At 39.7% G+C, this 16,598-nt stretch overlaps 1 protein-coding gene across 1 annotated transcript in view; it reads right to left on the reverse strand.

Annotated features, from left to right (window-relative positions):
- The window catches only part of kank1a (KN motif and ankyrin repeat domains 1a), a 105,643-nt gene continuing 89,045 nt past the window's right edge, over positions 1 to 16,598 (reverse strand). Inside the window, exons 6-13 of the mRNA XM_063017442.1 lie at positions 13,934 to 14,033; positions 12,476 to 12,661; positions 10,593 to 10,680; positions 8,007 to 8,226; positions 6,373 to 6,515; positions 3,353 to 3,553; positions 2,050 to 2,148; positions 1 to 794 (exon numbers count right to left, since the gene is read on the reverse strand). Of these exons, the coding sequence (XP_062873512.1) occupies positions 732 to 794; positions 2,050 to 2,148; positions 3,353 to 3,553; positions 6,373 to 6,515; positions 8,007 to 8,226; positions 10,593 to 10,680; positions 12,476 to 12,661; positions 13,934 to 14,033 (1,100 nt within the window). The 3' untranslated portion in view covers positions 1 to 731. The remainder of the gene's footprint in view (positions 795 to 2,049; positions 2,149 to 3,352; positions 3,554 to 6,372; positions 6,516 to 8,006; positions 8,227 to 10,592; positions 10,681 to 12,475; positions 12,662 to 13,933; positions 14,034 to 16,598) is intronic.

The raw sequence follows: 16,598 nt of genomic DNA on the forward strand, positions 1-16,598 counted from the left end.
TTAGTTGTAATAAAACTTTATTGATAAATATTTCTTAAATTCATAGTCTGTTAGCATGTAACAGTAATGATGCAAAATACTGTGATTATTAAATAAAATGGTATGTATAAAAGTAAGCACTTTGTCCAATCTAGATTTGTACTGCAATGGAAAAATAGAGATTTGTAATCCAAGCTTTCATCACATATGTCTACCAGGACATTGACAGAAAAAGACAGATTTGCAGCCGAGTGTTTGCAAATCTGAGATATATATACATATTTCGAATATAAAGCTTGAGTTGAGGCAATCTCGGCCATTTAAAACTGATTTATTATTAAAAACAGTCTACGAAATCTGCAGATGGATAAAACGATACATTTTACATACATAAATTTACTATCTACATTGTTTTAAGTAAGGCTTGCTGAGAATTTAACTGACATCAGAACACTGACACTTGTTAAGCAATGCCTTTTCTCCATGAATGTCACATGCTGGTGATTTCAGGCATAAAATAAAGTGAAGAGAGCTTATTTAGCATGAACCAACAACCAGAAATATAACCCTATTTATGTAGTTGACCTCAATCTCAAAGTGAATAGAACATGACTGACATTAATGCAGAAAAGTGCTGAATAAATGATGTGATGTTCTATCATCAGGGTTTGGTGGATCACCAGACAGAAATGCTAGGCACAGTTGAATCATAAGTAATAGCAGCACGTAAAAAGTGAAGGTGTGGGGCTTCTCTAATCGAACATGCCCCTCCTAGTGGGACTCGGGGAAGTCTTTCTACCAAGTCGAGGCGTTCCCTGTAAAAGATGATGAAGGATTTTTAATGATATTTTTGTGCAGAACACACAGAACTCTTTACATTTTGCTTTGCAAACAGAAGTTACTCGTTACACAAGATTCATCAGGTCACGAGGTTATATCGAACACAGTCATGGACAATTTAGTATCTCCAGTACACCTCACTTGCATGTTTCTGGACTGTGGGAGGAAACCGGAGCTCCCGGAGAAAACCCACGCAGGCACGGGGAGAACATGCAAACTCCACACAGAAAGGACCCGGACCGCCCCACCTGGGGATCGAACCCAGGACCTTATTGCAGTGAGGCAACAGTGCTACCCACCGAGCCACCGTGCCACCCACAAAAAATTATATCTTAAGTAATTTTCTTTAGACTAAGGAAACAGCTACCAAAACCAGATCAGAGAGTATTTAAGTAATGCAGTTAGTGCGGCCCCTGCTGGCTGACTGATGGCGCCTGCACAGGGCTGAGGAAAAATTCTGATGGGGGTGTGGCCCTCCGTACACAGTGCACGTCGGTGTATGAACTCGACTCGTGCAGGTGAAAAACGCAGTCTGTACTGACTGTACGTGCCGGAGGGGGCGTATGTCAGTTGAGAGGCGTCCTCAGTCAGCGGTGAAGGGTCGAATCAGTATAGAGGACGCATTCAGGGTCATTGGACACGACTAGATTAGGGGAAAAAATTGGGGGGGAAAAAAGTAATGCAGTTAGGCCTTGGTGTGAAGTGCCTGTGGCTACTGATCACTTTTTTGGCCTAACAATTGTCCGTCTTTTTGGGCTATTGTAATTCCTTGGCCGATGTGCTGCTGTTCTCTTCATGGTCCGAGCTGCCTCCTAGTTGTGCTGGTTCTGTGTGGTGTTTCAACCACAGTAAAGCATTACAGCACACCTACAGCCCCTAAATACCTTAAATGGTGTTTATGTACCCATCTCACTAAAAAGATGTATCTGCCAACAAAAAGCAAGCAAAAGAGTGATACCATAGAGAAAAATAAAACTATTTACAATCCTCGTTTAAACGGACAATGTAGATTTTAACATGTTACAGTGAGTAAGAATCAATTTGATCAGTATTAAAAGCAGCTTACTGATGGTACTCAAAATCCTCCTGGTGTATTGTGTGAACTATCTTACGGTGTTACTCATATATTGCCCAACCCTTCTAAAATATTCAATCATCCACAAAAGTAAGGACTTAAAAGTGACTAAACTGGTCAGTGATAAAATTGTTAAAGCAAATGAGAGAACTTACTGGTGACTGTGCTTTGGAGAAGTTGACATGGGCGTAAAGCAATACTGCTATGTCTTTGTGTCCAGCTTCCAGAGCGATGGACAAAGCAGTACTTTCATCCTACGTATCAAAAAAAAGAAGAAAAAATAAATCATTTTGTAGGAGCAGCTCTGTTTAATAAACATGCAGTAAATCCTAAATATTCAAAACTATATTTGCTGATTCCTTGCCTTCTATAAGTAGTAAGTGATCATAAGTAGTTTCAAATATTATTATGGCTTGATTTATTTGTTGCCAATTCTGACCCAGTAACTCAATCTCCCATATCGTAATCTTATCATAAATCCTTATCATCAATCCAGGGGGGTGAAAGGTATAATTTAAGATTTACTTGTGTCACTTGGGAGACAGCAATGCCTCTATTTAAAATTATTTATTTTATTTTGGATGCAGAGCCTCAAATCACATCATTTTGTATATACACTGATCAGCCATAACATTAAAACCACTGTCCATTTTATCAGCTTCACTTACCAAATAGAAGCACTTGTCCTTTAATGGTCAAGACCCCCACAGAGCAGGTATTATTTAGGTGGTGGATCATTCTCAGCACTGCAGTGACACTGACATGGTGGTGGTGTGTTAGTGTGTGTTGTGGTGGTATGAGTGGATCAGACACAGCAGCACTTCTGGAGTTTTTAAATACCGTGTCCACTCACTGTCCACTCTATTAGACACTCCTAACTAGTTGGTCCACCTTGTAGATGTAAAGTCAGAGACGATCGCTCATCTATTGCTGCTGTTTGAGTCGGTCATCTTCTAGACCTTCATCAGTGGTCACAGGACAGCTGCCCACGGGGCACTGTTGGCTGGATATTTTTGGTTGGTGGACTATTCTCAGTCCAGCCGTGACAGTAAAGTGTTTAAAAACTCCAGCAGCATTGCTGTGTCTGATCCACTCATTCCAGCACAACACACACTAACATACCACCACCATGTAATTGTCACTGCAATGCTGAGAATGATCCACCACCCAAATATTACCTGCTCTGTAGTGGTCCTGACCATTGAAGAACAGGGTGAAAAGGGGTAACAAGACATGTAGAGAAACAGATGGACTACAGTCAGTAATTGTAGAACTACAAAGTGCTCCTATGTGGTAAGTGGAGCTGATAAAGTGGACAGTGAGTGTAGAAACAAGGAGGTGGTTTTAATGTTATGGTTGATCTGTGTCATTTGTAACCTAATAACAGGATATATGTTTTACTTTAGTTACATTTAAAAAGCCATAACGTCTGTTTCATGGTCATTTGTGTTCGCTCACATTGTCGTTGAGCGTGGCATCGCAGCCTGGCTGAGCCAGCAGCAGCTTGACGATCTCCACGTGGCCGTGTTCACTGGCACACATAAGTGCTGTGGAACCTTCGTCGTCTTGGATGTTGACGTCAGCACCACAGGCCAACAGGGCCTTGACCATGTCCATCCTGCCATGACTGACTGCCAGCATCAGCCCCGTCTGACCGGCCTAAAGTGCAGAGTGATACAGTCAGGGACATCAAGTACAAAATAAAGAAAGTGTTCCTAAAGTAAATAGGTAATATGTAAATAAATAAAAGGTGTATACAATCTTGTATTGATGTAATTAGTCTTTATAGTAAATTGTGAAGTACTTTACAGTGTTAGGAGTTACCCATGAGAGAAATGTTTTTCCAACTTTGAACAAGTGGCTACATGATTCACTGTTGTCTTTTCATGAATAAATCTTTAACAGTAGATTGTGGTATTTTGCCCCATATAAAATACCACATAAATTATAGAGAACACTGAGCACTAGAGTCTGGCATGTTTGCAGTTGTTAGTATTAAAGATTGGGTGTAGTTATAGGTCTTTAGGAAGTATCTAACAATCGATGACAAGGGGAATCTAAAACCCTAGACCCATTCCCACCCTTAAAATCCTTTTCTCCCTCAAACATGTGACTTTGATTCTACTGCTGTGTTTTACTCTGGTCTCCAGATAGCTTTATTTTTTCTTAATCATAATAACATTGAAAAATTATTATTATTATTTTTTTAATTTGTCCCCTTTTTCTCCCCCTTTAGCGCATCCAATTGTTTAATTTGCATCGTGCTTCCTCTCTGTTTATGCCGAACCCTGCCCTGACCGAGGAGATCGAAGCTAACCCATATCCCCTCCGAAACATGGGCAGCAGCCGGATGCATTTTTGCCACCCACACATTGATGAGTGTGGCGCCACCTAGCGTTGCATGCGGAGAGACACACCCTAAGGGCACTCTTCCTCATCTCTGTGCAGGCGCCTCCAATCAGCCGGCAGAGGTCGTAATCGCATTCTGACAGAGAGAGACCCACGTCCGGTTCTTTGTCCCACCCTCCAACTGAGCAACCGGCCAATCGTTGCTCATACAGCCACTCGGCCTCGAGTAAGAGTAAGGCAGAGCTGGATTTTATATGATGTACTCAGAATCCAGCCCTGGTTGCAGCGTGTCTTTTTACAGCTGCGCCACCTGAGCGGCATAACATTGAAAAAATAAGTGACAACTGCAAAATTATAAACAGCAAAACCAGAGAAGCTGATGCATGTCTAAGTAAAATTAACACTGTTTTATTCTTTAGTTAGTAACATTTCTCCCTAACGCTGTTTTGAAATCTCGGCTAATGCAAAAAAAAAAAGAAGAACAAATTAATATTCATTGTCAAAACTAAGAGCTCATTAAAAAGTTCTACACTTTAAAGAGTTCTGAAATAAGTATTTGGTAGAATAACCTCTGATTTTCAATCACAGCTTTCATGCTCTCAGCTAACATTGCTGTTAGGCCAAGTTGCAAACTGGACTAATCAGAGATGACGTCCTTACTCCAGTCCACTACAGTCCAATCCTTACAATTGTTTGCAAAACTCAGCCTGGCACTTCTTTCCTTCTCATAGATAGAAGTGATTTTGAACAGTCCATGCCACGCACTTTACCACAACTGATATTCAACATTGCTTTTGTAGGTAGTTTTGTCATCCTATGGTTGTATTAAAATGAGTCGGTGGTCATTCCAGGCTTTAAAGGTTTCCGGTGTCTGCTGATCTTTATCAATTAATTTTAATAAATGGAAACAACCTGCTTATCACTGTACTCCACCAATTACACTACAATTAACCCCTTTTTAATTGCAATCGAATGTTCTTTTCCACTCTTTTGGCATGGTCAGTAGTTTATTTTAGTTTTTGAGAATTTTTTTTCTTTTGAGGAACTACCAGCAGTGTTTTTGCCATCCAGCTGGTCTTATTGCAAGAGGATAGTGACCACATCAGTTTTATACTCTTGTTAAATAAGATTTAATGCAGGTGATCATTTAATCATTTTCACATTAAGTAAAATTAAGTGTGCCCATGTTAGATGGAATGGCTACCATGCACATAGACATGCTGATTTAATAAAAAATATAGGCGCTCAGGTGGCGCAGCGGTAAAGTACGCTAGCACACCAGATTTGAGGTTTCGAATACATCGTATCGAATCTCAGCTCTGCCTTCCGAATGGGTTGGGCAGCTGCATGAACAACGATTGGCTGTTGTTTATAGGGTTAGGGTTAGGTAAAAAGTCGGATCATAGGTCCTCATAACTGGTGCAACTGATGGCGCCTGCACAGGGCTGAGGAATAATGCTGATGGGGGTGTGGCCCTCCGTACACAGTGCCCGTCGGTGTATGAACTCGACTCGTGCAGGTGAAAAATGCAGTCTGTACTGACTGTACGTTCCGAAGGGGGCGTATGTCAGTTGAGAGGCGTCCTCAGTCAGCGGTGAAGGGTCGAATCAGTATAAAGGACGCATTCAGGGTAATTGGACACGACTAGATTAGGGGAGAAAATTGGGGAAAATTATTAAAAAATTTAATAAAAAATATATATAGTGGTACATAAATATAAAGAACTGGAACATTGGACAGTTTTGGTAAGACATTCTCTCTCACCTCTCTTGTTATTTAAAAAAAATGTAATTGTTGCAGTTTAGAATTCACTTGATTAAATATGCCAAATAAGTATCAGCAAAATTTAACAACTTCAATTAGAATTTCATTAGATTAGAGAGAGGTTTGAATCTAGAGGCCTTCCTTTTTAAACCTCACATCGTGCTAATTAAAGGGGTTTCAAAATCTCCAAGCAATGTTAGCTTTATAGATCCTGTACAAAAGTAAAAAAAAAAAAAAGTCTGATAACACACTCAAACTAAGTCTCGTCCATCACAAGTATATTAGTCTTAAAAAACCTGTTCTGATGACCCAACAGTTTCTTTTGTTGTTAAACCATTCAAATATCACACTGGGGTCGCACTGACCTGGCTGGCTTTGGCATTGACGTCCCCTTTGCTAAACAGCGTCTCCACCACCCTCATGTCTTTTGGGGCCTCAACCGCAGCTAATGCAGCAAGCATGATGGGGGTGTAGCCGGCCTTGTTCTGCTGATTGACATTGCAGACGTCTGTGAAAAAGGCAGGAAGCAGAAAATCAGACGGGGTCCAGAGCCCACCTTTCAAGTAAGCGCTGTGGGAGGAGGGGTTTCCACTGTTAGCATTCAAAAGAGAAGACACCACACACAAGCCTTTGAGACAGCTTGTATTTAGGAACTGGAGGAAGATTAGGGCTAAAGCAGTGTTTTATTGACTGGCAGTGGGGCCAGGGTCAGACCATGAGGACAATGGTGGCCTAACATGGAGGATAGGGTATCAGGGAGTGGGAGAGCACAAAGGGAAGCCAACAATGGGCTTTTCCCTTTGATAAGTGTTTGAACCTTTGAATAGCATTATGGCATATTTCTTAAATTTGTACTGCAAGAGCAGTAAAAGAAGTGGAAAAAAAATTGCTTATTTTCAAAATAAAAGTCGTGGCATATTAGCACAAGTATATTAAAGAAGGTTAATAAAGATTTTTAGCATATACAAAAAAATATACATATATTTTTGACATTTTACTTGTTTATCTAACCAAAAAATTTAACTGTTTATATATCCCATATACACCAACCGGCCATTAAAACCACCTCCTTGTTTCTACACTCACTGTCCATTTTATCAGCTTCACTTACCATATAGAAGCACTTTACAATAACTGTTTACAATACAGTTCTACAATAACTGACTGTAGTCCATCTGTTTCTCTGCATGCTTTGTTGGTCAGGACTCTCCCAGGACCACCACAGAGCAGGTATTATTTAGGTGGTGGATCATTCTCAGCACTGCAGTGACACTGACATGGTGGTGGTGTGTTAGTGTGTGTTGTGCTGGTATGAGTGGATCAGACACAGCAATGCTGATGGAGTTTTTAAACACCTCACTGTCACTGCTGGACAGAGAATAGTCCACCAACCAAAAATATCCAGCCAACAGCACCCCATGGGCAGTATCCTATGACCACTGATGAAGGTCTAGAAGATGACCAACTCAAACAGCAGCAATAGATGAGCGATCGTCCCTGACTTTACATCTACAAGGTGGACCGACTAGGTAGGAGTGTCTAATAGAGTGGACAGTGAGTGGACACGGTGTTTAAAAATTCCAGCAGCGCTGTTGTGTCTGATCCACTCATACCAGCACAACACACACTAACACACCACCACCATGTCAGTGTCACTGCAGTGCTGAGAATGATCCACCACCTAAATAATACCTGCTCTGTGGTGGTCCTGACCATTGAAGAACAGCACAAAAGGGGGCTAACAAAGCAAGTAGAGAAACAGATGGACTACAGTCAGTAATTGTAGAACTACAAAGTGCTTCTATATGGCAAGTGGAGCTGATAAAATGGACAGTGAGTGTAGAAACAAGGAGGTGGTTTTAATGTTATGGCTGATCGGTGTATAAATACAAGTAACTAACCCTACAAATTTACTAGACATACATTCCATCTCAACTTCAAGTTTAGGTAGGTAACTTTGTTATCGATCTACATTTTGAACAAGCGTTTTTTAGGTTACCTGCATCTAGCAACTTCTTGACGATGTGGAAGTTGGAGTGGGAGACACTGTAGTGCAATGCGGTGTTGCCGTTGCCATCAGCCATGTTGACCACATGCTCCAGCAGGGCAGGCGAGATGTTCCGGAAAGCATTTATGTAGTCCTCCACCATGGATGCCTCTGCTGTCTTCTGACTGGACATGCGGAACCACTCGAGCTGCACTGTGTTCATGCATGTTCTCTGTGATAAGAGGTTCATATGAACAGGTATTCATTTTAATTCTTTTTTATTATTTAACTGTCTATTTACCATGATTTACATTTACACTCTGGGAGCTGTGCTATTAATGCTGGTGCAGAAATGAAGATAAAGCCGAGGTTGTGCCAAATTCTGATTTCTAAATCCTACTCCCATTTGGCTCAACACTAATAACTCAGTTCGAGCAGAGCACATATTTTCTGCATGGCAAATCAACACCTGCACATGTGGACAAAAGATATTATTTTCCATAAATTTAATATTACATTTAGCCCTATGCTACAACTACCAAACAACCAACCAGGATTTATTAGCAGATATTACTGAACACCAACTTGTTTGTTTAATACGTGGACTCTAAATTCCAAACTAGCTTGTCATAGACCATTAATAGTCAGTATTTTTATTGGATAGCCAGTTAAGAATTGAAATATTAACTGATAACACTGTTATCAGTTAATATTTCAATTCTTAACTGGCTATCCAATAAAAATACTGACTATTAAAGGTCACAATGGTTAAAATGTATGTTGCAAAATGTGCACCCCTTTATTGTAAACATTCAGATTTGCTGTTGTCATCTATCAGATTAGTGAACTCATAATTCAGCTACTAAACTTAAAATATTTAACAAACTAATTAGTTAGTGAAAGAAATATAATTAGAATACACAGTATGTTCTGTGGCTGAGGCTGATTAAAGCAAATTTGACTTGTGGTTAGTGGCTTTTATGTTGCCTTGCTGGTAAATATTTAGTAAGGAGTCATGGCTGCAAATTGCACATAATACTTTCCTACAAAGTTTTTACTATTTCAGTCCAAATGAAGCAAGCTTTTCCCCTTCACTTACGTTTATGTACATATGTACAGAAAAAAATTGTGTGATCACTGATACACACCGATCAGCCATAACATTAAAACCACCTCCTTGTTTCTACACTCAATGTCTATTTTATTGGCCTCACTTACCATATAGAAGCACTTTGTAGTTCTACATTTACTCACTGTAGTCCATCTGTTTCTCTACATACTTTTTTTAACCTCCTTTTACTCTGTTCTTCTATGGTCAGGACTCTCCCAGGACCACTACAGAGCAGGTATTATTTGGGTGGTGGGTCATTCTCAGCACTGCATTGACACTGACATGGTGGTGGTGTGTTAGTGTGTGTTGTGCTGTATGAGTGGATCAGACACAGCAGCGCTGATGGAGTTTTTAAACACCTCACTGTCCCTGCTGGACAGAGAATAGTCCACTAACCAAAAACATCCAGCCGACAGCGCCCCGTGGGCAGCATCCTGTGACCACTGATGAAGGTCTAGAAGATGACCGACTCAAACAGCAGCAATAGACGAGCGATCGTCTCTGACTTTACATCTGCAAGGTGGACCAACTAGGTAGGAGTGTCTAATAGAGTGGACAGTGAGTGGACACGGTATTTAAAAACTCCAGCAGCGCTGCTGTGTCTGATCCACTCATACCAGCACAACACACACTAACACACCACCACCATGTCATTGTCACTGCAGTGCTGAGAATGATCCACCACCTAAATAATACCTGCTCTGTGGTGGTCCTGTGGGGGTTCTGACCATTGAAGAACAGAGTAAAATGAGGTTAAAAAAGTATGTAGAGAAACAGATGGACTACAGTCAGTAATTGTAGAACTACAAAGTGCTCCTATATGGTAAGTGGAGCTGATAAAATAGACAGTGAGTGTAGAAACAAGGAGGTGGTTTTAATGTTATGGCTGATCAGTGTACATGCTAATTGAATTTATGTGCATGTAAACGCACTTTACACAGTAACTGATTTGTCAGTTAGAGAGCTTTCAAGCAATTAAACAAAGAGCAAGTGCACAGAACATAAAAATTCACAGATACATCAGTAAACCCATTGTGATATTACCAGCCAGACATTAAGACAATTCACAAATTATTATCTCAAAGCCCATTAAAGTTAATATATTAATAAAGTGGTCCGCAGTCTAGTGGATAAGAATGCCTACTCTAAAGCAGCATTAGTTATAAAGCTCATAAAATGACCTTCTATCAATTGGCTTTAGTTTCTGTCCAGACACTGCCAATACACAACTAGATCTGGTTCTGACCGTGGCCTCTCAAGGGCCTCGCTCAACTCTTCTGCCGTGCTTGATGAATTTCTACACCTTAAAAAACATAAGACACCAAACTAATTTGATTTGATGCATCGAAATAAAAGGATACAGGGTTGGAAAAGATGTCTGTAGGATTAAAATGGTGTATACTGTAAACTAGTACTAGTGCAATGAGAGCGTATCAACAGAATGGAATGAGTTTTGAGTTAAGGTAGCAGGTGGAATGTTTACTCACCACTTCTTTGCTGGATAAAGCCTTAGGGTCACTCAGGTGGGCTTTAAGAACGTAGCATGCAGAGAGCATCTTTTCACTTAACTCGTGTCTGAAAGGTAAAAAAGCAAAACAGATTTTCAGTTTACTGATGCCTGCGTCTTCTTACACTTGATATCCAAATGACACCAAATCTTAAAACCACGGTAACTAACTAATAATACTTTGTTGTCCTGCACTGAGTGGCACACTCATTACACCGATCAACCATAACATTAAAACCACCTCCTTGTTTCTATTCACATTGTCCATTTTATCGGCTCCACTTACCACATAGAGGTACTTTGTAGTTCTGCAATTACTGACTGTTGTCCATCTGTTTCTCTGCATGCTTTGTTAGCCCCCTTTCATGCTGTTCTTCAAAGGTCAGGACTCTCCCAGGACCAATACAGAGCAGGTATTATTTAGGGGGTGGATCATTCTCAGCATTGCAGTGACAATGACATGGTGGTGGTGTGTTAGTGTGTGTTGTGCTGGTATGAGTGGATCAGACACAGCAATGCTGATGGAGTTTTTAAACACCTCACTGTCACTGCTGGACTGAGAATATCCAGCCAACATCACCCGGTAGGCAGCGTCCTGTGACCACTGATGAAGGTCTACAAGATGACCGACTCAAACAGCAGCAATAGATGAGCGATCGTCCCTGACTGTACAACTACAAGGTGGACCAACTAGGTAGGAGTGTATAATAGAGTGGACAGTGAGTGAAGGTAATTAAAAAAAACTCCAGCAGTGCTGCTGTGTCTGATCCACTCATACCAGCACAACACACACTAACACACCACCACCATGTCAGTGACACTAGTGTCAATACCTGATCTGTGATGGTCCTGTGAAGGTCCTGACCATTGAAGAACAGGGTGAAAGCAGGCTAAAGAAGTATGTAGGGAAACAGATGGACTACAGTCAGTAATTGTAGAACTACAAAGTGCTCCTATATGCTCATAAAATGGACAGTTAGGGTAGAAACAAGGAGGTGGTTTTAACGTTATGGCTGATCAGTGTACATGTCTGTACATTAGCTCCAAGTATAAGAGACCTACTGTGCACCTTATATGGAGCTCAGTGTTGCTGTCTTTGCACTTTGTAGTGTCTGGTCTATCGTTAGATGTATGTTGTATATAAGGTAACTGTGGTGGTGTGTTAGTGTGTGTTGTGCTGGTATGAGTGGATCAGACACAGCAGCGGTGCTGGAGTTTATAAATACCGTGTTCACTCACTGTCCACTTTATTAGACACTCCTACCTAGTTGGTCCACCTTGATTGCACATCTATTGCTGCTGTTTGAGTCGGTCATCTTCTAGACCTTCATCAGTGGTCACAGGACGCTGCCCACAGGGCACTGTTGGCTGGATATTTTTGGTTGGTAAACTTTTCTCTGTCCAGCAGTGACAGTGAGGTGTTTAAAAACTCCACCAGCATTGCTGTGTCTGATCCACTCATACCAGCACAACACACACTAACACACCACCACCATGTCAGTGTCACTGCAGTGCTGAGAATGATCCACCTCCCAAATAATACCTGCTCTGTAGTGGTCCTGGGAGAGTCCTGACCATTGACGAACAGCATGAAAGGGGGCTAACAAAGCATGCAGAGAAACAGCTGGACTACAGTCAGTAATTGTAGAACTACAAAGTGCTTCTATATGGTAAGTGGAGCTGATAAAATGGACAATGAGTGTAGAAACAAGGAGGTGGTTTTAATGTTATGGCTGATCGGTGTATATCTGTCTGGCTGCAGCACTGTACCATTCTAGCAAAATAATTATAATCAATACTATGGAGCCATTAGGGCTATGTCTAGTCTTTTCATTTAAATCCACTGGAACTAGACTTTCTTACCTCTCCCTGCTCTCCTGATCAAAATCTGTAACATTTCTTTGTACATCCTGGGCTTGCTCATTATTAAACTGCTCTGTTCTTCGCTCCTTTACGTTCCCCAGCCCTTCTGTATCATCCTCTTCCCCATCTGAGCCTGAAGAGCTGCTATCCTCAGAGCTAGTGTCATCACTTGAAGTTGACTCGTACCTGAAAACCCAAGAAATCACACACAAATAATCAGAATGATGAGAAACTATACTTTAATCAAGGAAAGGGTAAAACTAACAGTAATGCTGTTTATGACCTGAAGTTTTACTGTACATATTTTACTTCTGGAAAAGTAAAATGCAATAAAAACAAGATTCTTTCATTCATTGTATTTGGTTTGTTTGTTTGTTGTTTAACGGCATGTTTACACCTTGGTCATTCTCATGGCAAGATAGGTACCTAGATTTTGTACAAGTTATTTATTCATGTTCTTTGTCTAGTGTCCTTTCTGTGTTTAGTTCTAGATGTGTATTATCAGTCTTGTATTTTTCAAAAAATTTATTCTCCGTTTTGGTTTTGTTAAAAATTTCAACCATTGTATTTAGTATTGCAAGTCTTCTATGTTATATTTTGTGCACTTTGTCAATAAATGTTCAATGGTTATTTGTGTATTACAGTGGTCACATATCGGTGGGCGTTCTCCCTTCACCAGGTGTGTATATGTTGTCTGTTCCAATCTCTTTCTAGTCAGCAGTTTTGGTCGTGCTTGGATGTTGGGGTGGATGTTGTAGAGTTTGTTCTGTGTTTGCTTTTCCCATTCTTTTTGCCACATATTTTTAATATAGGCAGTGATTGTTTTATATCTGATGGGGGGCTGCAGTTTACAGCTTTTCAAGTGCATAAACTTTGAGTACTCAGATTTCACTGCATAAAAAAAGTTATGCTACTGTAATAAATGTTGCCACATTAGATTGGGAGTACTAAACACAGTTCCCTGTTGCATGAAGACATGAGACCTTACAAAAATAGAAAGCAAAACATTAATTCTAAGCATACATGACACTAAGGTCTGTGAGCTTGAGCTCATCTCAGATAGAACAAGACAGTGGAAATGTTCGTTTATTTGGATGTTTAACGCCATGTTAACCCACTGGTTACATGCATGGTACAAAAGGTTAATAAATCCTTTAACAGTTTCCAGTCTATAGTCTTTGTAAAGATATTAAGCTCAGAGGCAAATGTGCTGTGGTCAGATGAGCCCAAGTTTTAGCTTGTTTACAGGAAGAACAGACATTAAGTTCTGTGTGCCAAAAACAAAAGACTAGACTGTTATTAGCAAAAAGTGCAACTCTTTTACAGTGTAATTACTAGGAAAAGTAATGTAACAACAGTGGTAAACATGACTCTCATTTCAGTCTGTTGCAAGCATCAAATTCTATATTTGTTTTTCTGAAAGTGGGCTTTATGTATAATAAGAGCTAATATACCAACCCTCCATTTACACCAACAAACTGCAGGTTCTTTTTAGTGCCGTGGGTTCCTTGGTGACCATCTTTTTTCTTCATGATAGATTTTAGGGCACTTTGACCACCTATAAAAATTGTAAAACAGATAACCATAAGCATTTAGGAATTTAGAATTTAACTAATTTAATTCACAAGGACACACATACATATGTAATTGCTAAAAGAACAAAAAGATGGAACTACAGAACACTAAGAAACTACCACACACGTAGCAGACACTTAAGAAAACAGTGAGACACAAAGGATAAGACTAGAACGTCTTGTTCACGGAGCTTTTTTCAATCACATTATAGACAATCCCCCCTATAGTCATTCACTTAAATGCAAACATGGTAGATCTAGTTCTTAACAGCTAACACCACAACATTTTAAAAGTAACAAGACATTTCTTTTAAGATTTAAGTTGAGGTGTTCAGCCACACCTACTGCTAACAGGTGAATACAATCAACTGTATAGAATAAATAATATGCTTCTAACTTTGTAACAATGGTTTGGTAAAGATCCTTTTAAGTTCCAGCATGACTGTGCTCCTGTGCACATGGGTTTGGTGTAGAGTACTCCAGTGGCCTCCACAGAGTCCTAGCATTAATTAACTGGATTTATAACTGCAGTGCCTGACCTCACAAATGCTCCATTGACTGATTGGGCACAAATTCCTACAGTCATACTTCAAAAGCTTGTGAAAAGCCTTCCCAGTAAAGTGGTGGATGTAACTGGGGCCCATCTTTCTGTTAATGCACATGGTCTTGAAATGTCCAACCTTGTGTTCAGGTGTCCAAAAACATTTGGCTATGAAAATGTAAGGATTCTTCACAAAAATAGAAGTACATCTGCAAGCACTGAGCTTTGAGCAACCTACTGTCTGCAAAGAGAATGAAGACAGATGCTTAAGTGATGGGGAACATTTCCTAGAAATATAATGACAGCTTTCACAAGTGAATGACCTACTTGACTCAGATCTGAAAAACTTCCAAATGCTTTACTGGTAAAGTATCTTTTGAAATCAAATGGCTGAGAGTCGTAAACATTAAATTCAGCCCCGAGCCAGTAGGTGGAGCACACAGGAACTGAACAGAAAGACAAACAGGCCATCAGCAGGATCTGATATGAACCAGCTGTCCACACTTGACAATCTCGCTTGGCACGCAAAGAAAACCAGACATTTTTACTGGCATTGCACGGAAATGAGCAAGCTTCCTCAACATTTCCACCGAACAACAATCACTGATCAAAACCACAAGCTCTAGTTTGCCAAGCTTTTTTATTTGTAACAAACATTTGCAACAACAACAACAAAAAACAAGAAAAAAAGCTGCATTTAAAATGTAATCAAAATGTTTTCTAAAAAAATACCAACAAGAATTATAAAAAGCACTGAAACCTGTCTCAAGCCCAAAGTTATCCCAACTATTTTAAGTACAGGCTCTGCGCTGCCAAATACCCCAAAGGACCTCCGCCTCTCCCCACAGAGACTGAAAAAAGCAATCATGTGAACTGCCAGAACATGCCTTAAACATGAAGCCTCTCTCATTGCATACTGTAGTTTTTGTCCTTTATTTTAAAATGTAAAAAAATGGTTCTGAACCATTTAGGAGCAAACAAATGCACAACAATGTTCTGTATACAAATGAGTGTGCTTATATAAATGAAAATATTTATAAAGAAAATACCTAAAATCGAAACATAATTTTAATTTTTTTCCATCTAAAATCATATAACTGAATCCTAGAGCTTTTTAATCAGACAGAGGGACTTGAACAATGTTCGAAAACTGGTACTTTAATTATTTTGGTGCTTTTAATAATAGTAATAATAATAATTACTTAAGAAAATTAGAGTAAACTAATTGTGTGTTTGTTTATTAATATTTTAACAACGTTTTACACTTTGGTACCCGGACCGCCCCACCTGGGGTTCGAACCCAGGACCTTCTTCCTGTGAGGCGACAGTGCTACCCACTTATTTTGGCTGTATTTTGAAAAACAAAAAGTCCACATTTATACACGATTTCTACAATTCAAAAACATGCCAAACTTACAGATTCAATAAATCCAAAACAAAGTTAAGACCCTAGGTTAGAAAGACCCTGCAGCTGTGTGGCACCAGATTTACTTTCTGAACTGAACACCTTAGCAATAATTCAATCATCATGTTTGCAGGAATAAGGGTTGCGTATATAATCTGAAGAACACCAAAGTTACATTAAAGAATGGAAACGGGAGCATCATGACAGGCTGTTTCTTTGCACTGGTACTGGGACATTACACACTGGTAATAGAAAAAAAAATTAATAAAGCAATATTAGATAAGAATAGTCATCCACTAAGAACTTAAAAATATACAGAGAGGGTAATAACTTTTTTAACAGAACAATCCCAAACATATAGCAACATAAATAATACAGTATTTTTTAACAAAACAAAAGGTCAAAGTGCTTCCATGGCCTAGCCAATATCCTCACTTAAAGCATAGTAACTGAATTTTCAAGTGCTTCAGAAGGGCACTTAAAACCTTGGGGTATTATAGACAGTTCTATGAGAATTTTGTGCACTCAATATTTCCTCTATCAAATTAGTTTTTGAAACACATAGAAAGTATATTAAAAGCTACAACAAAAGTGATGAAATAC

This window comes from Trichomycterus rosablanca, chromosome 21 (assembly GCF_030014385.1).
Source record: "Trichomycterus rosablanca isolate fTriRos1 chromosome 21, fTriRos1.hap1, whole genome shotgun sequence".
Taxonomy (NCBI): domain Eukaryota; kingdom Metazoa; phylum Chordata; class Actinopteri; order Siluriformes; family Trichomycteridae; genus Trichomycterus; species Trichomycterus rosablanca.